The following is a 27,315-nucleotide window of genomic DNA, read 5'->3' as shown; positions in this document are numbered from 1 at the left end:
TGTCTGGTCTGTGGAAGGCCAAACTTCAGGTAACTGTAAAATAGACATTACTTAAATGCAAGATTTTGCGCTACTTTCCTGTCAGTGTATTAATTTTTCAGTTGTATATACATATATATGCTCACTGGCATTATTGCCAAGTTGGCTCAGCAATCCATTTCAGGTTTGTCAGAGTTCCGTCGTACCTTTGCTGTAAACTGCTGAGAGACAAGTAAGCGATTTACTGTTGGTGTTCTAGCACTTATTAGAGATCTAAGATAAGTGTTTGCTTTTTATGTAGTTTCTACGATAGGAACAATTAATGCCTTTTTTTTTCTTTTGTTTAATGAACTCTTCGGATGACTGTTTCTTACTTGTTTTATCTCATGATTTAAAAACAAAGAAACACCAGCAAAGTAACCATTTTTGCTACACGAGTAATCAACATGTAAGCCATGCCTTTTTAGTAGTGTGTACTGAATCTAGTTTTCCTAATAGACAATGTTGTCCAGTAATACTGGGTGCACAGGAAATACTACTTGTGAATACTGCGCACTCAGTATTATGACTTCTGTGCTCTGTGTTTCAGTTATGTGATACTAAAAGCAGATTTTACCACACAGAAGTGCAATTTTAATGGTTTACTGAAACAATGTAATTATTTTTTTTTAACATGAGTTCTGCTTAACAGGCTGGAGTCCGATTGCTTCTGTTTTAATGTAACTGAGAATGAAATCTGAGCTATTAGGTGTTTGTAAGACTGCCATTAGCATTAATAAGCAGATATGAGTGTAGTCTGTGAGGATCAATATTTATTGATCAACCTCAAGAGATAATAAACCTTGATATTAGCAAGGTATGAAATAAAATTATTTTTTATAGGAACTGATCTGTACACATTAACCACAAGCCATCAGAAGCAGAAGTCATAGAAATGTAGAGCTTAAGGAGATATTAAAATGTGACTTAGTCTGCCATTGCTCTGAAGCAGGGCTAAACCTACATAAACTATTCTTGGCAGATGTTTGTCAAATCTGTTATTTAAAAGCTTAAATGAAAGAGATTTCACAGCTTCAAGATGTAGTCAACATCAGTAACTTTTTTTTTTTTCATTCTCTCTAATATATTTTTTCATAATTTGTACTAAAAATCATCTGGTCTTTTATTTTCAGTGTGCATAGAGAGCACTGGTTAATTATTTTATCAAAACAACAGCTTCCCAACCCAGAAATATTCCAAAGTTCACCAAGCTTTCCTTTTGAACTGATGTTTTCTGGAACACTTATCTTTCTCTCTTGAAGTATCTTTGATATTTATATACCTTTCTTAAAACCTGCCTGCAAAATGCCTCAGGTTCTCGGCCAGTAAGCTGGCTGAGAACTTGACAGTGACAAGAAATGTAATTATTACCAGTGTTTTTAGATAGAACATGGCCGGTACTATGTCCCAAAACAAGACTTGTTGTATCTGTGCATGCTTCATGCTCCTAATTGTGTGGTCTCAGACTATTTTCTCTGTTTGCAATCTAATAATTCTGAAGTAATATATTTGAGGTCTACTTCCTGAATGCATTGCTTTTAACTGACCTTGTTGATTCTTAGACTTTTCTAGTTTATCGCAACCATTCTGAATTCTCATCTTCTCCCTGAGCTCTCCTCACCTTAGCCAGGCACAGGTGGCTTTTTTTTTTCCTTTTTTCTTTAAAGTAGTACTTACTCTTCCCTCACCTGAGTCATTCGCTAAAGATACAGACAGAACTGCTGTAGGACCTTGCTTGAACTGTCATCTTAGGTTGACAGTAAACTACTGGTTAACCGCTCTTGAAGTAGAGCGGTTATTTAACCTTATGGTAATTTCCTGTCAAAAATATTTCTCCGAGATTTATGAGAATGGAGATTTTCTGCTATTGGAAGATTGCAGGTTCTCCTTTTCCAAAGGCATGAAGTGTTTGTTTCCATCTACAGCAAATTCCAAGATACCGTGCTGCTTCTTTTTTTTTTTTTTTTTTTTTTCTCTCCTTTCCCTGGTGACTTTTGAACTGACTTTGAATTAGTTTAAAATCTGATATGATTTTCTAGCTGATCAATTGAAAAAACGGCAACTCTGCTTTAAGGTTTTATTCAAAAATACAGATTTGTTTTTCTTCTCATAACTGTGGCTAAATTTCTTCCAAATTGACTTAATAGTAGCACTCATGTAAGAAGGTCCTGCTACATCAAGAAGAGCAGTGGGTAAAAAGAAAAACTGTATTAGATGATTGTACTATTTTAGAACTGAACTGAAAAGAAAACACTGGGAAAACTTCAGACACTTTCAGGGTTTTTTCAGTTGAAAGTTAAGTATTTGGATTCAGACAAATATTTTAATAGCCTGTGATCATTTCTATTTCCATGTCGGTCCAGTATGAATAATCACAAATGCTAAAGATAAGTCAATAGTTTACAAGTTTAAAAGAATAATGACATTCATGACAGTTAAAAATACTCAGTTTTTTGGAGTGAGAAAGTAGCTTCTACAAATCTCCACTGTCTGATTGTCTTTTCAGGGACATGATTGTTTTCATTTGTACTCGCCTGATGTCAGAATGCAATTCCATGTTTTCAGTGATTTTTTTAAAGAGCCCATCTTCTGCAGAACAGGCTTCACTATAACTTCTCTTGTTTTGTCATCTCAGAATGAAAATGCAGTATTTTCACGGGGATTTTTTGCTTTTGTATTTATTTTAGATTACGTTGGTTTCCATGTGTTAAACTCTTCAGTAAAGAGAAGATGCCCTTCCTTTCAGTAATAGTTATCGCTTCCACATCTGGTCTGTTTAAGATAATACACATGTGTTTTATGACTGCTATAGACATACGATTTTAGTTATGCTTACCCTTTATAAAGAAATCAATTTTTTTTATAGGTCCTTGTTGCAACTACAATAATTATCCAGAATATTGGAGGTAAGAAACTTCATATGCTCAATATTAACTGAATGAAGAATAACCTCTACAGTCTACATAGCTCCAGAAACACCAAAGGCAATAAGTAAATGAAAGTGTTCTTAAGACACTGATTAAAAGAACAGAAAACTTAAAGAAAAGGCTTATGTGATCATGCTAAGTGGAAGCATTATAGTCATGGGGTAGATGGGGGGGGGGGGGGACCTACACAGGTTGGATTGTATGTTGGATGGTAGTACCGCATCACAGGATGTGGAGCACATTCATTATAGCTGGCATTGCTAATTGGTGCATTGCTAATGTATAGAATGCTGTTCTATACATTTGCATGAGGTTGCTAGATTTTATCATATCACATGTTTTGGGTTTTGGTGTTGGAACTTGCTTATGCATTTTAGTGATTTATGTACCAACTGAATGTTTACTTAGCCGTGAAGTTTCATGTGTTCTTTATTAATGGTAGCGTTTTTTTCTTGTTAGTTCAATACCTTGTTTCTTGAGGGAGGGTTGTTTAGTTTGTTGATTTTCATCGTCTGAGCTGATAATTTATGTTGTCATACGCTGGGCTGTCCAGTTACATTATTCTTATTTTGTCTTCCTTGGTGCATGACATAATAAAATAACACTAGCTGTCTTTATATTGAAAAAGTCGCCTAAACATTTAAACTCTTTCTTGGGTATTTTCACGTACTTGAAATTTACTAAGTAACAGTGCCCTTAGAAATTAATTGTCTGAAGGTAGACAGTGTTTAACAGAACAACTCTAACTTTTTTTTGGCTGTGGATGTTTTGGATACTTTCTTTTAGATGAGGGAATTCTGTGAATGCTCCATCCCCTACCCCCAAAGAAGATACACATGTTCTCATACACTGACAGGAGGAAACAGCATTCCAGTGCTCTTCTCCTTTCCTTTAGGACTGCCTGTCAAGTCCAGATAATTCGGTGATTGCTGTCTTTTGTCACTATTGTAGAGACCTAGAACTAGACCAAGTAACTGCTGTTATGACAAAGCTGGAATCTTTTCTTATACTAAAAGCTCCAATAATAAAAACTGGCTAATTGAGATGGCTATAAAAACTCAAGCGTTAATTTCATGCAGGAGTGAACACGTTAATTCCAAGATTAAGGATTATTTATTCATACAGGTTTTAGAGGATGTTGTGTATCAATGAACAAACTTTTAAATTTCCTTTCCCACTTGAGTGGACCTCTAAATAAACAGTACTAGAGGAGGAGGGGCACACAGTACAGGTTCTGGAGACTCTGTGATCATGTACAAGACTCTGTGGTCAAAGGAAATATGACTCTCATTTCTTCCTCATAGCAGTTCATAACATTCTCTGTGTCATTTTTGATAAAATTCATCTCCGTAACTCTATAGCCCCAAACTATTGCATGCTGGATGTTATCAAACTACTTCCTCAGTCTTCTGCAGTGGCCTTCCCTGTCAACAAGTTGGGCCTGGTTTGCCAACCAGTGGTTTTCCATTTAACTAGTTAAAAAGTAGGTTTTTTGCAAGTTGAAACTGTTTTTTCAAATATTTTTAGTGACCTCATTTTGATGGAAGCTTTCAAAACTCTGGTTTGTTTTTTCTGGTTCCAGGGGCAATATCTTTCATGTAAGAGAATGGTAGTAGTTCACATGTCCGGTATGTTTGTTTGCAAAGATCACTTAGTTTCAAATGCACTGAAAAGAGAAAGCTGACTTTCCTTCTCTGAGTCAGTGTTAGTGGTGCCCAGGCATGCCCCAGTCTGTGAGGAAGAGTGACACGTGGAAACATGGGTTGCAAGTTGGGCCTCCTTGGCACCTTCTTCCATACAGAAGATGTATTGTGCTGTCACTGTAACGAGCTGTCACAGCTTCTGTTTAGTATTTAGATTTCTGTTTGGGAACAGAGCTCCCAGCTGCATTATTTCTCTCCTTAACAACTGCTTTTGGCAGAGCCCTGTGATGCTGCAGTCCAAGTCAGCAGAGCAGCACTGTGTCAGGGATCTTCTTCGAAGCAAAAAAAAAAAAAAAAAAAAAAAAAAAAAAAGAGTTCTCTTAACCTCTCACAGAGCCTTGACTCTTGAAGAAATACAAAAAAAGAATGGAGTTTTTCTTGTCCTTCTGCGGATTTTTAAATTGGGAGTGGTGAAACTGTGGAGTGTAGTTTGTCCTGAACAGGAGCCATGCTGGAATTAAGCGTGAAACTTAGGCTCTGCCCTTGGTGCACTTTGGTAGGTGTCCCCTTCTTTTTGTTTTTCTGTCTGTTTGCAGCACTGTGCCTGTTGGTCAGACTTCCAGACTGTCAACATCTTTAGTTTCAAAGTAAGGCTAAAAATAAAATTGTTTTCTGTTAACTCCTCCATCATCAGACCTGGGCACACTGCATCATACAGTATCTTATTTCAAAAGTGATTGGCGAGCAAGAGGTAATGAATGATGGTTTGATTAAAATAACCAACTTTACTATGGTTATTGTCACTATCAGCATGTAGTTGGGCTTTTTTAAAGTTTTGTTTGATCACTTCTGAAAATAATTTGTGTGGGAGTGATTTACATTCATTTGTGGTAGAGAGAGCTTTTTAGTAGTCATTTTAATAGTAGTTAAGCTTTCCAATTTGTCATCTGCGCTTTTTAAAAAGAAAGCTTAAAGTGCAAATTTGAATTTGACATCCTAATTGCGTACACTTATGGATTTGTGTAGATAGGGGAGTTTATTTTTCTACTAGCAGGATACCCAAAGGAAAAAAAAAAAAGATTTTTCATTTTTCTACAGCTACAGGAAAGCATTAGTTGGTCAAATTTGGAATATAAAAGGTTAAGAAAAATTAATTTCAGGTACCTCGCTTGGAATTTTAACATGTATATCTAACAGTAGTGCTCAAATTTTCCTGTAGATTCTTAATCATCTCTTGGAACACTGTGTTACGTTAATCCAAGTAACACAAATACCAAAATTCATTTAAGTATCAAGGATTAACTAAGAATGCATCAGGATAACGGATTAACTTTGCAATATCCGAATTTAAATTAAGGTCACCTTAAATACTGTGATTTAAAGACTTTCTAGAACATTGACAAATAAAGCTTTTAGAATATTGGATAACTTTCCTTCTATCATATATATATATATAAAAAATATATATATATTGTTCTTGCAATATAAGCATTTATTAATAAAGCGAAGTGAAAAGGTTGAATGGGATGGCCAGTGCTATTAATTTTTATATTCTATTTGTCAGTATTTTGGCCCAATCCATCAGCCCTTTAATCTAAATAACTCATGATTAGTTACATGTGAACTGCCTTGTTCTTGAAAGAGCGTTAGTGTGTCTGTGGGGTTGCAGAGCGGACACTAGAAAGGAAACAATCAAATTGCATGCTACCAGGCTGTTGTTTTGTTCACCCACTGCTGCCGAGCCTTTCCTTTCACCCCAGGTCTAAGTGGGGTGATCTTCCAAATGTCCATTTCTTGCCTGCCATGCTGTCCTGGTTTGAGTGACACAGGATTAATTTCTCTTTCAGTAATTTTACTTTTTGGTAAGGTCTCTTCTAATGCTTCGGGAAACTGCACTTCTAGAAGACTCTAGTGTCTGATTTTGTGAAAATATTTACTTTATAGCCAGCTGTGGTATGTGGGTTTCAAGGTGTCAGTGTTTTTGAGCTAGCCAGGTACAGGGATGAGGAGGAGAGAGACCCGGGCACTCGACCTAGGCTGGCCAACAGGATTACTTCATACCATGAACGTTGTATTCAGTATAAATTAGAAAGTTTGCTGAGGAGCGCTCTCTCTTCCATGATGGCTGCCACCCTGACAACTCCTTGCCCCGGTGCCAGACCCCTGGGCCCTTCCCTTCCCCCCGAAGCCGTAGCGCTCACAGTGCCCAACGTTTGCTGTCCACTGCTGGGAGTGCACAGCTTCCTGCTGGTATAATCAGCTGAGTATCATCCCTGTATATTTTATATTGGTATCAACGCTGGTTCTTTAGTGTTATTAATGTTAATTATCTAGTCTTATTCTATTAAATCTGTTTATATTTCAGCCCTCTGGTTTCCTTATTTTGCCCTGATTACCCTTCCCGGGTCGGGAGGGGTCATTGGGTGAGAGAATAATTGTCTAAATGACAATAAACTGATGTGGGTTCCTCAAACCATAACACATGCAGAAGACCTTCAAGGACCTCAGGTCTTGTCACATGCCCTCTAAGATCAGCAAGGGCCCTTGGGGAAGTTGTACGCCTGGAGATGTAGAAGGAGGGAGGGAAGCTGCCATGGAAAACTCTCAGTTACATGGCTCGGCTGGCTCTTTATGTAATCCTTCCCAGGAGCGCCTGGAGTTGGACGGAGTCCCCACTATTGTTTTAATAGCGTTGTGCTTCTAGGAAGTGATGGATGAGGCACAGTGGGCCAAAGCCGTGGCTCGGCGTCACATGGCCCTTCCCCCTCTCCTGCCGGGGAACTTCTGTGAGCTTCCTAGATCCTTTCCAAAGAGGGGAAGGAAGACGGGAATTTCTCCTCCTGGAATTGTCTTCTCTGTAGATGTGACTGAAAAGGAGGACAGTCCACAGCCGTGTCCGAGGGAAAATCGGTAGGAATCTTAAAGCATATGTAATGAAGTTAGAGAAGAAATTATTTTAGCAAGGCTGGTGGAAAAATGGAGACAAACACAATAAAGTATTGCACAAGAGCAGCTCTCAGTCTGTTGCCAACACTAACAAATCTTCAGCACTGAGGTCTAGCAGGAAGTATGTGGAGAGTTTTACAGCATACTCCTCTGGGCTGTGGGCTGGTATCAGCTGAAGGTCACTGCTGTAGGGAGATACCACCGGGCCCAGAGGGCCTGGTAGCTGTGATACACAGAAACATAAATTGAAACTACTGAGAACATGAGTTTAATTATTTAATATTTATTAGCAGTGGGATTAAGGGCAACAGGAGAACCTGCAGTACGGCCACGTAGCATAGGTGGTCTGCGTGAGGATTTTTTGCAACAGACCTTGTTTTTCTCAATTCCTTTGAATAGGCTGAGATACACAGGGGAATTCTTGTGCTGTGGATCAGTATGAGTAACTAACTAGTCTTTTCTTGGTGCGTACCCAAATGATCATTGCAGTTGCTCTTTGGAACTAAGCTTTCCAGACAGCTATCTTAGTTCTACAAAGAATCACTTGCTTTCTGGTATAAACACAGTTTAATTAAGTGTAATTTCTGTAACTGGTGCTTGCAGATTTTGTTTCGGTATTCTGCAATTAACATGTCCTCAAAGGTACAACTCTTTCTTCTTTGTTAAGAATAAGCAATAAGGAAAAAAGATTGTTTTGTATCCCTGGAGCGCTGTTTTATCCTTGGGTCTGCCTGAATGCTGAAGGCAGTAAATAGAAGTTACAGGATTAGTTCTGATGGGAGATTCAGTTCTTTAGCTGCATTTTATGGCCTGTTAATAGAGTCAACGTGACGGACAATACACAGAAACCCTGCTATGAGTGTAGTACATGCTAAATACGTATTTACATTTGGGTAGTTCATATTTTTCAAGCTTCCCGAAGTAAATCAGGAGGCGTCACCGCTGGAAAAAGCACACATGAAAACGCCTGGGGGATGGCGGGGCTGGCGGGGAGCAGCCGCGCTCCCGCACCACCATCTGCCGGCATTGCCCGGCCTCGCATGGTCCGGCCGCCTCCCGGGAACCTCCAGCCTTCTCCTGCTTTATTCCCCACACCCCCTCTTTTTTTTTTATTGTGAGGTAAACAATGAAATATTTAATTTAGGAATTTGCTTGGGGAGGAGGTGTATATGTGTGTTCTCTGTCAGTATTTATACATGCTGTGCGTGTGTTAGAAAAACCCAAAACCAAAGCTACCTCGTCTTTATCAATTGGGCATTTTTGTTTTGCAAATTATTCCTGCTCCCCCCACCCCACCCCACCCCCCAAGTTCATCCATTCTGAAATTTAGTTTTAATTGTCAATTTAATTGTACAATTTAATGTACAAAATTTGTCTCAAATTTAAATGGAGCAATTACTTTTTTTTTTGAGTGGACGGGTCAGAATATCCTTCTTTTTGTAATCAGAGTACAATACTCTACAAACTTTGAAAATAAATGAATGGTGCAAATCACACAAGAATAAAATACAGCTTGTTACATGCTGAGGCCTGCACTGTTAATACCTTAAGAAATTACGGAACTTCCTTCAAGTATGGAAAATCTAATTTTGTTTTCAAACAAACCTGAATCTTTGTTTTCACAGTGCCGTTTGCTTTTGACTTGAAAGCCTAATTATTCTTACGGATTCAAAGTGAGGATTTCCAGTGCGGAGCTGCCTTAATTAAGGGCAGGTTTGTCAGCTCCTGTACTAATTTAACAATTGATGACCCATGCTCTTGTGTTTTTGTATCGCAGTGAATGGTTGTTGGAAGGTTTGATACTGTAAAGAATATTAAGCCTGCTTTAAATAAAAAACCCAACGAAAATCCTAACCTGCAGCTATACTTCAGAATGGAAGGTACGATGACCTGTGTAGAAAACATTTCAGTTTTATTAGCGTAACTGTACAAATACAATTAAACTAATGAAGTTTTAGCAAAAGAAGTCTGCTGCCCATGTGTTCCCAGTGGAATAAGAAGGACTTTTTTCCTTTTTTTTTTTTTCTCCTTTTTTAATTTTTTTTTTTTTTTCATTTAGGGTTGGCGTGTAATTCAGATAAAAGCTAAACTTAGAAAGAAAGGGGATCGGGGGAGTGGAAATTCATCAGGATGAGTGCCCATAACGTGAAGACTAGCAAAGAATTTGACAACCTATTTCTGGTCTTAGAACTTCTCCACGTGAATGAGCATTACATCTCTTTTTGCACATCCCAGTCTACATCTGTATTTAAAACCAAATAAGCGATCCCAATAATCTTTTTCAGTTTTTCAGCTTCCACTAAGAGGAAATATTAAAAACAATACATCAGGTAATTGGGAGACTTCTTAAAATTGAGTATGCGGGGGATTCATTGCAAAATGAAAATAAAAGAGCACGCTCTTTAGCCCTTACATCATGTGTCCTTAAATAGTTGATGGTTTTCAGTGGCATCTATGCATCATTCCTGATCTTTCCACAATTCAAATTACTTATGAGGAGCAATACTGAAGTATTTTCTATCTTGCTATTCCGTTCTAATTCTTGAACAGTAAAAATGGGAGCTTGCCCCAAATCCTCTCTCGTTTCACTTTCTTTCTTGAAATCCTTCCCTGCTTTCCTTTTTAACTTTGTCACATTGTTTGGATGAGGACGGATTAGATTTTAAACAATCTCCATACCAGCAAAGGGAGACGCAAGCCTAAAGGGGTTTCTCACATGCAGTTGCTATGAAAGATTCAGCTCAGTTGGGCTGGAGTGTGCAGCAACCTATACTGTTTATTCTGATATTTCTGTCTTTCAGCCTCTAATCTTTTCAGTATTTTGGGAAAAATAGGGACCTAAACTCTTTAGAGGATGAGAGTTATAAGTATTTTCATTTATCTGAATTATCTGTAGGCATTTGTGAGGAATCTCATATCTGGTATTCCCCCAGATGAGAATCGAAATTGCTCTGTCTACTTGTCCTGACTCCTCAATCCTCAATCTTCTTTTAAGTAGAAGCTGAAGTGCCAGTGTGGCTGCATTATACAGGCTGGTTTTCCCCAGCCCCCTAATGTTCTCCTGCTTGAGGTCTGCAGGGCAGCTTGGTTCCATTTTTGCACAGTGCTTAATAACGTGAGACATCTTTATAGCACTCTAATTAATGATCAGCTGCAGTGGTAGATGAGGAAAAACTAACCAGAAGAGTTAGATTCAGTCCATTCAATGAAGGGATTTATCACCAGTCATTTTCTAAGGAAGGAATAAATTATGTGTTTACACGTAAGTTTAATGTACATATTCTCCTACATCATTGCTGTGGACGTAAGCAATTTATCTTTTTGGGGTAGGATAGTAAGGAAAAGTTATACTTCCTTTTCTCGTTACCAAAAAGCCACTCCCATGTTTGATTTTAAGATTGGGCTGCCCCTGAAGAGGTATTTTGAGGACAATTTTAAAAAAAACATAGCTTTGGCTTCATTTCTCTCCAGCAACTAATGTTTTTTCAGGTAAGGCACATGTGCTCAGTGTTGAACAATATTGTAGCACAATAAGGATGTTCTAAATACTATATGCATGGTATGTATATTTATAGGAAGTAATATCTCATAGTGGCATTGCAGGTTATGATAATGCAAGTGTAAAACCAGTACCCTATTTTATGTTTTACAAGCATCTTTTTTTCTGCTGAAGAGCTAATACCAAGTTGTCAGAACATGGCAAAGTGATACATATTTTAAGAATGTGATTTCTTGCTGCTTTCAAGTCAGTGGTAAGCCTCTTGAATAATAAAGTAGCAATATTATTTTGATTTCTGCAGAATACTGCTTTATGGCATTTCTGTGACAAGGCCTATTGAGAAGTTCAAACCTGCTTCGTTTTCCATCAAGTACCTCTTGGTGCATACTGAAAATTATTTAAATACAGCATAATATATGCAAATTTATGACCTAAAAATTAGGAAGCGACTATATGAAGGTTGTTCACATGGTTGTAGTTCAGCACTTGTTGCATCTGCATATTGCTAAAGCCTCAAACTACATCACTGTACACCATTCATTCTGCAGGAAACCTGTCTCATTCAGTGCTAAAGATAGATGTATCATGTTGCAAAGAGAAGGTGACACGAAGAAAACATAACATTCTTTTTCAGTTTAGGGGATGAGACTGGGTTGCCAGAGCTGTAAGTTCTGCTCTCGCGTGCTATGTGCATGCAAGAGGGGAGAACTCTGAAGGGAATGTTGCTTCTGACATTGCTAATTTTATTTTGAATGCTTAATTTTTGAAGATGAATGTGCGTTTATTGTAATTTTTGTATGTGGTAAGAAGTGCCATAAAAGTTAGCCATTAAAACATTAAAATTATTTTTAAAACGACAGAGGAAGTCAGTATCTCAAAGTGGAATAAATCAAAGCACGAGGTAGGCATTTTGTTGTGTTCACTTGTGTCACAGTTTAGCCTTGTGACTGTGTAATCTCTTCCTTCCGTTATATGTTAAGGCTGCCAAGGATAGCTGACGTTTAATTTTTACAATCTAACTTGACATGCCTTTTGTTGTGGTGGGCGTCAGGGAAGTTAAGTAAAATTTCGTATTTGGAGCAAAGATACATGACCTTTTGTCTGTCGTACTGTATGCACTTTATTCCTACTTGACATAATTTTTCAAGTTGCTATGCCCTTTTTCAAGACGCTTTGCTGTTTCGGTTTGAGCTTTAAAAAACAAACAATGTTCTCTGCTTACTTTGTAATGTGTTTCAGAGAGTTACACAGTGGTTAGTGTCTCTTACTTTTTTCACGCTGAGTAAAGCTACAAGAAGCTGTTGCTTGTGAGGAGAATTACAACTGTGTGTGTAAGGGAAGAAAAAGGAGGATTTGACTTTTTAAACGGTAGTTAGTGTGGGCGTCCTGCTCAGGTTTATGTATGAGATTCATGGTCTTATCTAAGCATCAGGATATAAATTATTTATTGTTTATTTTCTTCATCTTCTAGAACAAACAAGAGAATGTAAACTGGGAGAAAAAAAATCCTACTATGTGAGATTGTTTCCCATATGCCCAGGGAAAGGAAGAAGGATGCATACAAATGTTTAGCATGTGCAAGTTTCTTGGTACACGATTGGTTCCCTACTTAGGAGTGGAATTCAGTGAAATAGGACTCCTCTTTTAAAAACAAAGAGTAAGCGCACAACAAAGGATAAGTGATCAAATGATTAGCCAGAGGCTAATAGGAATGCAAGGGAAGACTGACAGATTGCATATTAGGAGGAAATCTGATCTGGAAATTAATTTGAAGCTTTCTGCAGCTGAGGCTGCAAAAGAACTAATCTTGAAATCTTTCTGAAGGACATATATCTATGAAAATTCTGACTTGCAGAGTATAAAGTATAATACAAAAAAGGCGGCTAATGGATAAATAAAGTTGAATTATAATTTAGAGGAATTTAGCCGCCCTCCCCCCAATTTTTTAAAAATCTGTCTTTGCTTAGGGTGAAATATGGATCTGCCTGTAGCTTAGTGTGAGAAATTGTGTTAATTTACTTATAAGTTCTGGTGATTTAGAAATAATGCTGTAAGGTTCTCTGTGGTTGAATCTACATTCTGTTGTATGCAAATAGGAAAGTAAAATTAGGACAGCAGGCAAATATCTCACCAGACAGAATCAACAGCTACGTGTCAACAGGGAAATATACTTGAATATTGGAAAAAACAGAGCTTTTAATTATGAAGGAGTGAATATTTCCTTATTTAGTGACCTACCAAATGGTTTTAATTTAACCTTGCAGTAGGTAGATGTCACTTTGTATTAATAGAATTTGCTTTCCTTATAGAGACCACATTCCCTTTCTTCAAAATTTAACATTAACTGCTGTAGTACAGCAGTGTCCGAGTCCGCACTGTTTTTTATGGTTCAAAACATTCCTTTTAAAAAAAACAACACAAAACCCAAACAAACTTATTAAAAAATCAACTTATGTGAGTTTGCTGGTTTACCTCTTTAAAATTTATGTTTTAATTTTGAAGCATTAATAAATAAACCACAGTAAAAGTCTAGAGAATTAGTAAATATAGAACAGTAAAATTTGAATACAAACGATGACTTTTTGTCAAATTTTAAATGTAACTAAACTTTTGTTGTCACATTGCTAAAATCACTTGCTGTGAAAGGATGGAAGTAAGTTTCATGTAGGCTTTGATATTCGTTGAACCTGTTTGTAAAGCTTGATTTTTCTGAGTAATTTTCTGCTGGTTTTTATTCGTATACATACTTGCTGCTTATGTAAAAGAAAAAAGTGACATGAACAGTATGTGAAGGTATCAGGTTAATATAAGCTGTAATTGAAAAAAAAAATCTTATTTATGCCTTTGATCATTTCATATAGTAAAGGAGAAAAGTGATACCGTGAAGTAGCTTTTGGATTTATGTGTATGCATGATTGCTTTCCTCTGAATAAAATTCTAAATCGTTAATTTCAAGTCAATACTCCTGTAAGAGTAACAAACAATTTCTCTTCTGATTCGCACTTCTTGTATAGTTTTGCATTTTATGTTGTTACTGGGATCTTCTTGGTGGTGGGTTTAGCAAGAAGCAGAGATCTGTCACTATCTCTTACCTCTTACAGTCACAATCCTCTTACCTCCGAGAGTCAAACCATCCAGTAGATAGAGAACCTTTCAAATCTTTCTCTTGTCTCTAAATTTCTGTCATAGATTTATTTAGTGTAACAGCAATTGAGCAACAATGAAAACTGAGTCTTTAAAAAAACCCTATTGTTTTGATGGAAACAAATTTTATTATTTACTCTCATCATTAACAACGTCTTATAAAGAGTAAAGAGGAAGGAGAAGTGCTACAGCCTTGTAGCCTGTCCTTAGCCTGTGGGTCCATATTCCCAGGTAAAAGGTCAGGCTTATATTTTTATATTGTTTTGCCTTTTAGTCCTTTGGATTATGTTTTCCTTGCTTCAAGACTTACATCGTAACAGTCTCTTTGGAGGCGTTAGCTAACATCAGTACAATACTCAGGGATTTGCAGCTATTTTTAAAGGAAGCGTATAAGAAAATAAACTCTGATTCTGGTGCCGCGGTGTCTAATATACATCTGAGATGTTACAGTCATTACCGCTCTGGTTAAACCATGCTAATTGTTACAAGCAGAGATACTGGTATTCCTCTACTAAATCTGTTCTGCTTCTGTTTGCAGCTATGTCATCCTATCTTTTAATTGTTAAGTCTGAACTTCCTGGTGCTGTTGCGGAATTCCTAAGTGGAGACGAGAGTGGGTAAGGAAGAATGCTTTATACATTCTGTATTTGTCTTGAAGAAGAAAGTGGTTCAGGACTGCTGGAGGAGATGGGTACTGACACTTCCCTCTGATCTCGCATGCTAAAAAAATTAGTTATTTACAGGAGTTCTTGGAACATGAAATGTATTTGGCGTGTGCAAGCCCTCTGCAGCACACACACCCGGAGTCTGATTCTTTCCTCTTAGCAATTTCCCATCAGACGACCTTAAAGTCAGTGGCAAAACTCCATCTACAGAAATCTCCCTTCCGTAAAAATGTAAAATGGGAAGCAGGAGGGAGAGGAGGAGAAACATTTTAACTGCTGTCATGTTATCATTTCACATATTTCAAAACCACAGTACAAAAACCGGCAGACATTTAAATTTAAATATTTTGTTGTCTTGCTCCAGTAATTGGACTTGTTTTGGGAAAAATGCCAGGTTTCCAGACTTGGTTTCTAATTCTGTAACTTGGCTCCCAGTAAAGAAATTATTCTTCGCAATTGAGCTATAAAGCTGCGTGAAAGGACGGTGTCCCTCAGATTTCTGTCAGAACTGTCGCAAGAAATCTGTGCCTTTGCTAAGACAAACATTGCAGCTTCTGCACTGAAATATCTGGTTTGAGTTGTTCCAGTGCTGCTGTCATTCACAACAGCGTATCTTAGATTGTGTTATGGCTGTTTTTCCAGACTGCTATTTTCAGATGTTTTGAGCTCAAAACTTTCTCTGGATTGAAATGTGGTGAAATTGTCTCAAGGCTGTGTGATGCTTGTATTATTCCTGAATGTCGTGGGTGAATTTTAGGGTTGAAATTATTTTTTTTAAAAGGTGCTTTAATTCATTTTTAATTTTGTCATTTATAATTTTCCATTTTATAGCGAACATTTCAAGAAGTAAAGTGTGGTGGTAATCTTGCTTTCTGTCTTTCTGCCCTCCTGGCCCTTGCAATAATATGTTTTCACTAAGGGGCCCTTTTTTTTTTTTCTTAATTATCATGTTTTATACGTGTATGTAATTTTTAGTCTGCTAACGTACCTCTTCCAGCTGTGGTAGTCACCAGCTTTTCAGTGGGTGCTATCACCGTCTCCTTCAAGATCATACTTTTAACTCCACTGTTCCTATGCAGTGGCGTTGAGCCTGCTACCGTATCTGCTGCACGTCTGTTCCAGTCTGTCCCCAAATTTAGCATGTAACATCACTTACTACTGTTTTTAATTTTATGTCAGTTCTGTTTATGCAAAGTGACTTTTCCCAAAAGATACATTTTAAACTAACAGCTTATGAAAACTCATAATAGGTAGAATCTGGAGGTCCCACGTGCATGCATACTGCTCAAAGGATGGTTCTGTCTAAAAAAGGCAGTATAAACAACTCTTTGATTAAGCCGTCTAACACTCCTGCCAGCTTTAGCTGTTTATCAGGGTCCTAGTGCAGATGTTCTGAATGCGGACGCTGGTGGGCACAGACAGATTACGGTGGTTGAACTGGTTGTTACAAGTCATCTGAGCCATAGTAGTTCTCAGTGTGCTGCCAGCACTGCCACCATCCATACTTCTTCCTTGGCTGAAATTAGAGTTTGAGATGGGAATGAAGTTCAATTTTGCATTTAGAAAGAGCTGAAGTTGTCCATAGGAATACTAACCACAGTTCAAGTGGTAAGCTGATTGTCAGCCTGGATCTTACCCTGTTTCTGCCTCTATTATTGGGAGTTCTTCCATTGATAAATGTTTATTTGACACAATTTGACTCCTCTATTCTTTGCCCAAGCAAATATTTCACATGCAGTGGTTAAGCAGTATTCCAGGTACACGCACACAGCTGCCCTTCTCTGTATGCCCACTTCTGTATTTCATATATTTTGTCATACTAATTGCCATGGTAGATCATGATCTTTTGTTTCTGTGTATTTCTTCACAGATGTTAAGAGTAGTTTTTTACCAACAGAGTTTTTAAATTTTAGGAAATTGTCCAACAAAAATAGGTAATCAAATATCAAGCCTAAGAAGCAACTTACTCATGCAAAGGGCATAAATATTGACAAACTAGACAAATCAAACTAGATTAAATTTCTTTAACTGGACCAGTTGTTTCCAGATGTGGTTGTACAACTGTTCTGTTTTTGTTAAGTCGTTACAGCATCTGATATGCTTTTATTTGGGTGCAGAATTTATCTTTTAACTGTAGTTATAACGTATCAAAAGTGTCAGTTAAACTAGCTGTAAAAATATTTTCTATGCATAAACCCTCCCAAGCCATACATTTGGAAAAGCCATTTAAAGCAGGTTTTACGTATTGAATTATTTTTATAGGTAAAGATTAGCAGGTGTGCATATGTTAGAAAGGCTGAGAGCCAGTGTATAATACATCTTCATGTCTTTATTAAAAAACAAAAACGTACAATATGAGCACTTGTTAATTGTGAGTTGAGATGTTGCAGTCTGTCTGCATAACAAGAATTCCACATAGTTTTGATGACATGAGCATAGTTTCAAATGAGGATTGTGTTAAGAAGTTGTAATTTGTGAGCCCTCTGTTAACATTTAATGACCCTGTCAGGAGGATATGATTGATGCAATTAAGTTGTCTTGCTCATGTGTTATATAATTGATATGGACTGAGAGTAAGATCCTAATTTAGAACATATGAATCTCTTGTCCTGTTGCATTCAGGAATGAAATTAAAGCAATTTATAAATGTCTGCTTTTAGTTAAAATATGGGGGAGGGAAGAGGAACATCTGCATGCCAAAGCATTTTCAGTAGAGTCAAGGATTTATATTCCATATTTCATATTTGGAACGCTTTTATCATATAGGATTAAATTTGCAGATCAAACTGATTTTAAAGGCAATATCAAAACATCTTTTCTGCCTTTGTAACAACAGTATTTTGAGTAAGAATGGCCAAGTTTTTGGATAACTGGTAGATGGTCTACTATTCAGTTCTTTGAGGTATTTTTTAATAAAGAATCCATATTCCAAAATGACGCAGTTCACAAAATTATTTTTTTCTCCTTCCTGTCATGTCATTGCAGTTTTTCTCTCTCTTTTCCTCCCTCCCCCACAAATCTTTTTTAATTTGGCATAGAGTAACCAAAATAATTTTTTTCTCTGTCCTGCTTAAGTTGTGAGCTATGATGGCAACTGTGGATTTGCTGCATGCTTAGAATCAGGAGACTTAAAGCAGAGGTCCCGCGTGTGCACATACTGCAGCATTCATTATACTTCTGCCTACTGCTGTGATGCTGTTCCTCCTAATCTGAACATCCACCATACAAGAAAGAAAGAAAAAGTTTAAAAAATGTGAATGCTAAATGATAACAACGTGAAGCATACTACAGCAGGAAGGTGATCTTGGCAAAGTTGCTTTTTCACTGTAGCAGTAGCAGACCTAGGCTAGTAATATGTTTTTTTGAAGAGTGATGTATTTTTAATATAGACATTGTCACTTAAGGGTTACTTTGATTTTGATATGGTGAAGATGCCCTCAACCTTGACATTTCTCTGTTTTTGTATTGCATATTTTTTCAAACGAGTGATGCTAGTGGTTGTCCACGATGTATGACAGTAGTTAATATACCTATATGGTAATTTTTCTTTAATACAGGTGTTATGCTACTTTCCTTATGATAACTTGAGGTGCTGCCTGTTTATTAGGTGCTAACCATATCCTGGACTAAATAAACTTGAAGGTCAAAGGCCAAGGTGTTTATAGGTAGTAAAGTTGAAGGCTGATGTGCAAAATGTTTATCAGTACAGGATATGGTTATTACCAAGTTAGAGGGAGCCATCCTCAAGATGTTTCTGTTTCTTAACAACTTCTTCATCTGTACTTTGCTCACTTTGGAGATGAGATTTTGATACTCTGAATGGATTTTAAATGCATTAAGACTTCATATGCCTCTACAATTTTTTTTTACATGCATAGTTTATGTTTAAACATTGTAGCAGATTTCATTATCATAATTTCCATCCCTTCTGTCCTTTAATTCTTGTGTGGATGTATACAAAGAATGAGTGATTGCTTTGTGCAAAGTTAAAGATGAGAAAGTCCTCTTTATTTCTGTTCTTGCATATATCACCTCTGGACAGCAAACAAAATTTCAAATTAACTGAAAGTTGATTTACTTGTTTTCTTCTATTAATTGAACCCTGTGATGATAGGTGTAATGAAACTTGGACAGAAGAGAGAGTTAGTATGTTTAGAAAACATAACTGAATTTCCAAACAAGTAGGAAGGGTAGTTTAGCTTTCTGTTTCACACCTCTTGGAAATGGTAAGGAACTAAGGTCACGTAGGAGTAATAAAGTGGAAGGGAAGTTCAGCTGTAAGTGGGAATTAATGTTTCTGTTTCTTCCAGTTGTGTAAATACGCAACTCAGTGTAATACAATTCAAGATAGATATACATATAGTGTACTCTATAAGTACTTCTATTGGAAATCCGTAGAGTATGAAATACCCTTGCCCTCAAAGCAGTAGCTTTGAATAAAGTTAGGGATTTGCATATTGAACTGCTGAGAAATAATGTTATTTCTCAGCAGGCACTTGCCTATGCAGCATTGCCTGCAATGCTGGGTCGTTATGGGATGGTGCTCTGCTTCCTCGTTATCCAGGAGCTCTATTTTATGTCACAGTATAGAAACTAGGGATACAAATTCGTGTAAATAGCATGTGAGACAGGAAATGATTTTTTTTCTTGTCGTAGCAGTTATTTTGTCTAAGGTCACAATTTTAAAGTAGAACACGTTTTTTAGGACTCTTGAGCTTTGTATCAATCATAAATAGATTTTCCAACAGGTCTTGGTACCTCGATGGGAGGCTGCTGCTGCTGATTACTTCAGTCTGCATTGTTTTTCCTCTTGCACTTCTTCCTAAAATTGGTGAGTAATTAAAGGAGAGAAGCGAATATTATTCTACTTTAGTAGCAATTATAGTTGAAGACTTTAAAACCTTAATGGGTTATTTATTTATTTTAACTGGCAGGGGGCTGGTGATGGTGGGGATTACTTAAGTTGTTGTAGTGTGTTCTGCCTTCCAGCCCTGCCTAGTTAACCTATTACTTGGGTTGCAGTAGTATTTTGTCTGCAATACTAAAATAAAATCTTTACAGCAGAACATTAAAGAGCTGCATTTACTTACAGCATGCCATTAGTGGTAAGCCAGTTCTAATTCTGCCCTACAAAACTACATAAATGATCTGTGACAGGCAGTTGGAATGTTGTTATTCTGAGTCCTAAGCCCCAGATACCAAGCACTGTAATAGAAAACATGCCTAAAATGTAAAGCTTTAGCTGTACATTAGGATCACTTTCCTTATAAATTCTCTTTTATTTTTACTGTTATTTTACAGGCTTTCTTGGCTACACAAGTAGTTTATCATTTTTCTTTATGGTGTACTTTGCTCTTGTGGTAAGTTAAAAATCTGTGCGCAGCTTATCTATTTTTTTTTCTTATTGTTTGAATGTTTTCATAAGCCCAGTTTGAAATGAATTGTCTTCCCGTCCCCCCTTAACTTTTTATGTGAAATTGAGAGTTTTCCTTAAGTTCAGTATGTGCCTGCTTGGACAGATTACATTTGTTTTGCTGAGGCATGGAAATGTATAAGAACTTTCAGACATGTGAAAAGATTTAAAATAATTATATTTGGGACTGGTAAATGTAACAATATTTTTGTTTTGCTGACGGTGCATTGAAGGGAGCTGGCACATATTCTTTTGTATCCCTACTAGTAATGGAATGGAATTCTGTTTTCTTAGCTTCTAACTATTACTTACTGCAACTAGTGCAGAAGAAAATTTAATATACTCCAAATAAATTAAATTTACATGTATAATGGAGTGACAGAGTTCAAAAAAAGGCAAAGAAAACTAGAACTTCATTAAGGCAGTTTACAAGATTCATTAATACGTCAATGACCTTATTCTTCTTTCCCGCTGAAAGGAAAAGTTCTTTTCTCTGAGCCACATGGGGTTTTTTGACCCTGATGGTCACCCTCTCAAGGCCCCTGTGAAGTAGATGTTTCCAAATATCAAAAGTGAGACCTGCTAGGCAGATCTAAGAGGGAAAATGTGCCTTTAAGTTGCACTATTTTTCTTTTTATGGGGAAAAAGTGTGTTAATGCACATGTGTAATATGTAGTACAACCAAGCAACTCACACTCTGTCAGCTAGGTATAGAAACAAGAATCTTATTTGGGAGCCTGGAAAAACGTTCCCCCTCTCCCCTGTCATTCTGGCTTGCACTGACTTGCATTTAATACCTGTTTTACAAAGGGATAAACAGAGTTGAAGGCAAGTTGAACAAACATGCCATCCAGGAGACCAAGGCAATCCATTAGGAACTAAACCATGTGATAAAACCAAACTTCAAAGCTGTCAAAACATCTCCCTAGGGTATCCCTGGGGAATTGCAGTGTTTGTAGGACCTTGGGAAGTATTCTTCCTAAGCTGAGCATTGAGGAGCAGCCACAGCCTCTCCAGAGTTAATGGAAATTCATTTGTAATATTTATAAATTACCTTAACTTTTGACCTCTCTCCTAAAATTTATCTTTTTAAAAAAAAAAAAAAAAAGGAAAAGAAAAGAAAAAGCACTAACTATAATGCTGAAATAGGCCTTTGGCCGAAGGTAGTTGAAGGTGTTTTAAAACACGTTCATCTCGTGGATTTCTATGGGAATGTGTATGCATGTCTGAAGAAAGTTGTTGTAATGGGTGGATGCATTTGAAAACAATTTTGGGCTCAGAAAAGGCAAGTGTGTAAGCAAGACTTGCGTGCAGACATGTCAAGCTGGGATGATTTAAGCTAAGGTTTAGTTTTGATTCTCTGTCAAAAAAGTAGGTAGAAAGTATAAATGACAGAGGATACAGACTTCTGGATTTCTTATAAAATGGTTACATTTTTATGCTCGCTCTTTGTTGTGAACTGACAAAGAAGCAGCCACAGTAAATCTAATTGAGGTCACAATTTTTATAAGCCGTTCTGGATATTTAAAGAAAGCTAATACTCTTCACAGAATATTTTCTCTAACTTCTTTAGGCACTGAAACTCAAAGGCATGAACTGTGGTTTAGTTTTCATATCTAATGGCTTTGAAGGGGGTGATATGTGCTGTTGAAATGGTGTTTTAGTTTGCACAATGTTAATTTCTGTATAGCAGATATGTTTTAATTTGTTCCAGAAGAAAACTATGTTAGTCATATGGAAGTAATACAATTATATTTTGCATATACAATAATTCTGTGCATTTTCAAGTGCATACCATCTGTTCAGCTTTTTGCCAGCAAGCCGCAGTTTTACTACAGCCTGCAGAAAAAATAGGTACAATAGAGAGCATATGTCTTGGTCAGTATAGTCTAGTGAGTGCACTGAGCGAAGGTCCAGAGACTACTCTTTGTTCTCTGTACTCTGCTGTGGGGCTTTGGCAGGGCACGTATCTCCTCTCTGTGCTTCGGTATCTTTTTTTCTTCAAAGTTAATATAGTGGTTATAGTCCTCACTTGGAAAAAAGTGAAAACGCTGAGATGAGCTGATCTGGGAGAAGAACAAATATATGTAACTGTTAATTCAAAGCCAGATTTCTGTGAGGTTCTGAGCGCTTTTGTTTCTGATTGTTGAATGCTTTCCTGACTTGAATCCTAAGTGAAAAGAAATTAAGCGTGATCGTTAAACTTTCTTTTTTTATTATTACCTTCCCTCTTGCTATATTGAATGTTGGTGAAGAGTAAAGACAGATTTTTCTTTTTCGTGGAGACAGCCCTATTGGTAGCTTGCTCAACAAAGGTGTTAATGATTCCTGATGGTATTTTTCAAAATCTCTTGTTTATGTTCTCAGAACAAAATGTGATGCAGATTGGGAACCTGTCGTATGTAATGAATGATGTTATGCACAGAGAGCCCCTTTTTGCTGAGTGCTGTCAGTACTGCTGGAATAAAGGGATTTCTGTTTTCCCTCTGCAGGATACGAAAAAGCAACATCACTGAGAACATTAGAACAGTTTGAGCCTCTAACTTTATTTTTTAGCAGTGTTTTTGCTGTGGGTTTAAAATACCCTATTTCCACTAGAACCTCTCTTTAGGTTTTAGGTTTTTTCACTTAAAGTTTGTTACGCTCAAAGGACAACTTTTATATGAAATAGGCTTAAAGTTGTAGAGGAAGATTGTGCTGTCTGCATGACTGCTCAGCTAACTGGGCTGGCTGTGCTGCCAACTTAAAAATTTCTTCCAGTTGCTGGGACCTCATTAGAAATACAGAGCAGTCTACGATTGGAAACCCAAACAGATTTGAATAATTAAGCAGGTGGGCAAATATAATTACAGATTTTAAATGCACATAGTGCATTTCGTCTTCTTCTATTTCCATTTTAATCTGTTCTTAATCTGTATTAATTTCATTTTAGAAAAAAATGTTCTTCAGCTTTTTAGGTTTGGCTTTTCTTGTCCTCCCTCTCCAATGTTTATATATATCTTTGCTCTTCAGCTTGCAGGAAACCCTGCCCCCACCACTGCCAGGCACACTGTACTTTCCCCAAAGCTTGCACTTCAGCTTCATCCACCTTTTCATTGCTCAGGAAGCCTATTCCAACCTTAGCCAGAGCTCCCACAAAGCCTTCTACTTTGGAGCCTTCAAAGTGTCTCCTTCATTTTCCCTATCTGGGTGCCTTTAAATACAGAGATCTCCTTGAAAAAATATTTTGCCTCCTTGCTCAGCCTCATAAATGTCTTCAGCTAGACATTTGGGCTAGACAAGCTTGGGCTTCCTGGGGAGATAGCACAGCCATGGTTGTGGCACTACAGCGGCAGCAGTCTGCATCTGTGTCTCAGCTCGTAGCTTCTCACTGCTTAGTGTGCAAGAAGGACATGAAGCAGGGGTGACCCATGTGACAGTCATGCATATGTGCAATACAGGCCCAAATTACATGTTAGTGTTTGGTCCTTTCCTCTTCCTCCCTTGACTGCTCTTCAGTTGAATTTCTTGATGTACTACCAGCATGTCCCTTCTTACACGCTTCCTCAGATGAGGTTGTAGCTCACATTGCACAGAGGGAGGCAGTTTAGCCAATCAATAAGCAGGTAAGAACAGATCTGCTGGTATAAAGCAGTGCCAGTTTCCGTTGATAATCCTTTTTCACAGTTTGCAGACTGCTGTTGAGCAAGCTACTACCTAGTTCCATACCTTGAGTTGTTGTGAGTTGTTCTTAGTCATGCAATTTAAGATGTGTGTTATTGCCACAATGGACTCAGTGTGACATGTACCACAGTTTCCTTTCCCACATTTTGTCCGGAGGTAGCATTTGTTTGCTTCTCCTGGCACTGGTGACAAGAGGGAGCATCTAATCCTTATCCTCTGGGAAACACCACTTGGCTGCAACCAAAAAGTAGTTTTCTGCGCCAGGAGAAGTGCTCTCTTCCATGTTATTCTTCTTGTGAATCTGAGTCTTTAATTAAGTTTTTAATTACTTGCTCTAGGCTTCAAAAGAATTATAACCTCTAAAGCCAGACAACTACAATAGGAAATTAATTAGGGTGAGGAGAGCAATGCAACTATCATTTTAAACTAGGTAACACTTCTTATTTTAATTTCCCTTTGATTTTCAGCCCTGTTCCTTGGCAGTCCCTAAACCAGCAGGGTGTAGCTAAAGCCCCAATGACATTCTGGGACAATAATTGTATTTATTGTTTTTCCTTTGCTTTCTAGTCCAAACCATATGTTTCTGCCTTTTAAGATTAGCCCTAGGCTCTGCTCTATCTCTGTTAAGGGCTTGTCTGCTTAGGGAAAGAGTCTGGGATAGCTAACACAGCAGCTATTCTGTATGGGCGGCAGTTAGTGTGGAGCACAGAGAGAGTGAATGTGGAGTGCTGGTTGTATTTCAGTTAGTGTCAGAGCTCATTTCAGTGCACCACCTCTAGATAGGCACGCCATAAGGCTGCCAGCTGTGCATAGTAAGCAGCTGTATGGAATGGCACTGACAAGTTTTTCTGTCAAGTCTCCTTCGTGTGGCCTAACAATCTAGCAGTCAAGCCTGCTAATTTACTATGGGCGTAGCTCCCTGCTTGTATGCCGACAGTCTGATGGTTTAGCTACATCTATCTAAATTTAAACTGATTTTTAGGGTATCATTCATGCATTAAATATGCTGTCTTTGCAGGTTATGATAAAAAAATGGTCGATCCCTTGTCCTCTACCTCTAAATAGTGCCATAGAGACTTTACAGGTAAAGCGCATGCTGTTTTGAAGTTCTTCTAATTTTATTAGTAACTGTAATGCTTTTTTTACGTTAACACTTTCAGAATGACTTGTAATTTAAATTCTTCTTTTCTTAATCATCACAGAAACTAAAAAGATTCATGTCTGTGGTTTGGGCTTATTCTTTCATTATGCCATTTTTTTGCATGTATGTCCCACAGGTTTCAAATTCTACTGGAGATTGTAAAGCAAAACTCTTTCATCTTTCAAAAGAGGTAATCTCTATTAACAATATGCAAACTTAAAGGGAGGGGGTGATTTTTAAAGAATTGGGGTTTAAACTCTATCCAGGGTAAGCTATTCTTCTGTAAAAGTAGTTATAGGCTGCTGAAATATTTCCTATACCTGTTGCCAAGTGTTATCCAGTCTCACTCTTTCTTTTTTTATATGGAGGCTGGCTGTCCAAGTTAGCATTTATGAAAATATTTCACAAATATGACCAAAGTATAAAGTATAACAGATGCAGTGGTGGTCAGCCTCATAATGCAGGCAGATCAAGCCAACTTAATATGCCCTTATAACTCAGTGCTACTTGGCTGTATGCACACTTTTCGTTCCTTGCGAGGTAGAACAGGTTTCTTGAAACAGCCTGGACCTAACCTTAGTTTTTTCTTACCTGAAGCTAATTCTTCAGGCCTAATGCAATCTTGTCCATTTCTCTGGATGCCAGCTCTGGTATTTGTTAATTAATGTGGCATTTAAATCATGTCACCACCTATCAAGGCTTGCAGGAGAGGAACTATCCTGTAGAACTCTAGTCTCTGTGGGGTGAAGAGGAAGGGAAAAAGGGAAGAATAAATCTGGGACAGGCTTGTAGCGTAGTGGAATTTAGGATGGACGCAGTTGGTTGCATTTGTCTGGAAAACAAAATCCACCCCCACCCTTCCAAGAAAAAGATGGGGGGGGGGGGAAGCTTGGGCAATGCAAACATGAGACAAATGTTATCTGTAGATCAAAGAAGAAATTCTGCTTTGACCAGAAACATCTACCGTGAGATTCTGGCCTTTTGTCTGGCCTTTTGTGCTTTGAAGAATCTTGGGACTCATCTCTACTTCTTTGTCCATTTTATCAATAGAAAGTGGCGTATTTTTACCAATATGGGCCTGATTATATCAGCACAAAAGTGTTTGTTACAGTTCAGCTTATTCCTCTTGGCAATTGAAGTAAGCTATACTAGATGATTCATCTCTGCTATTACAAGTTTTTGGAATAATATACCACTAATTGTGTGGTTGCAGCTTTAATTATATAACTATCTTAAAACTTTAGATGCCAAAGCATGTTGTATTTTCTGGATGCTGTATCCAAACTTTTGTGAAGGAGTAATAAGAAAATAGTGAAGTTAGGATGAAGGAATCGGTAATTTGACTGGTAGCTATGGGTATTAGCATTTAGAAAACTTCTTAAAAATTTTCATGAATGATACACTGACTCTGGACCAAATCCTAATCTTTTTACTTGGCCTCAATATAGTTAACAAAGAATCTTTCAGTTGTTGGCTTATAGACAGCACGACCTCTCCTGATCATGGTGTAGTAAGCCATGACCAATTGAAAAGGTCCATTTTTTTGTGGAATGATTCAGAGACACCATTCTGTGTTGTGGAGATTTATCTCAAAGCATTAATGTGGAAAGATTTCCACTAACTTCCAACGCTTGAACTGAATTCATCCAGATATTTTTCCAACCATCTGTTATAACAAACAACTTACAAGATGTTTCTCTTCTATTTTAGAGTGCTTATGCAATACCAACTATGGCCTTCTCTTTTCTCTGCCATACCTCAGTCTTACCCATCTATTGTGAGCTCCGCAGGTAATATATGAAAATACATGCAATATTAAAATATAATTACAGTATTTCTGTAATATTTTCCTTAAATTACTCTTGAATTTTTTTTTTATTTTCAAGTCAGTGCCATCAAACAATGCAAACTAAGTAGCTTTCTTGTTTTTTGGGAAATGTACAGTTTTGGTCTGTACTGGCTTTTCCTCTCTTACAGGAGAGAAAAGTAACAAATATGGTTCCATCATCAATGTCAGTACATTGTCCTGGCCTGGACAATCTGGAGAAAAAAGGTCATTTGCTAAGGTACTTACTAGTTAACTTTTATTGCTGTAACTGAATCTGCATTTGGCCACATCTGATTCAGTGGGTTTTTTTGACCCAGATTCTGTTCCTGGCTCTGAATATATATCATCCTGTATAAATCAAAATTTTGATTTAAAAAATACTCTGGTATGTCTAAATTCCCTACAAGATGGGGACAATGTTAGTTGTC

At 37.4% G+C, this 27,315-nt stretch overlaps 1 protein-coding gene across 6 annotated transcripts in view; it reads left to right on the top strand.

Annotated features, from left to right (window-relative positions):
• SLC38A6 (solute carrier family 38 member 6) overlaps positions 1–27,315 on the top strand; it is a 46,307-nt gene that overhangs the window by 6,476 nt on the left and 12,516 nt on the right. For 4 of the 6 annotated variants that reach the window (XM_054199888.1, XM_054199885.1, XM_054199883.1 and 1 more), the window contains exons 5-11: positions 2,885–2,924; positions 14,716–14,794; positions 19,579–19,673; positions 20,144–20,202; positions 24,937–25,002; positions 25,196–25,249; positions 26,770–26,849. In XM_054199888.1, coding sequence (XP_054055863.1) covers positions 2,885–2,924; positions 14,716–14,794; positions 19,579–19,673; positions 20,144–20,202; positions 24,937–25,002; positions 25,196–25,249; positions 26,770–26,849 — 473 coding nt within the window. The remainder of the gene's footprint in view (positions 1–2,884; positions 2,925–14,715; positions 14,795–19,578; positions 19,674–20,143; positions 20,203–24,936; positions 25,003–25,195; positions 25,250–26,769; positions 26,850–27,315) is intronic. The other 2 variants (XM_054199887.1, XM_054199886.1) reach the window with 1 other exon arrangement.

This window comes from Rissa tridactyla, chromosome 4 (assembly GCF_028500815.1).
Source record: "Rissa tridactyla isolate bRisTri1 chromosome 4, bRisTri1.patW.cur.20221130, whole genome shotgun sequence".
In the NCBI taxonomy this organism is placed as follows: domain Eukaryota; kingdom Metazoa; phylum Chordata; class Aves; order Charadriiformes; family Laridae; genus Rissa; species Rissa tridactyla.
This window is presented reverse-complemented; position numbering and strand designations above follow the sequence as displayed.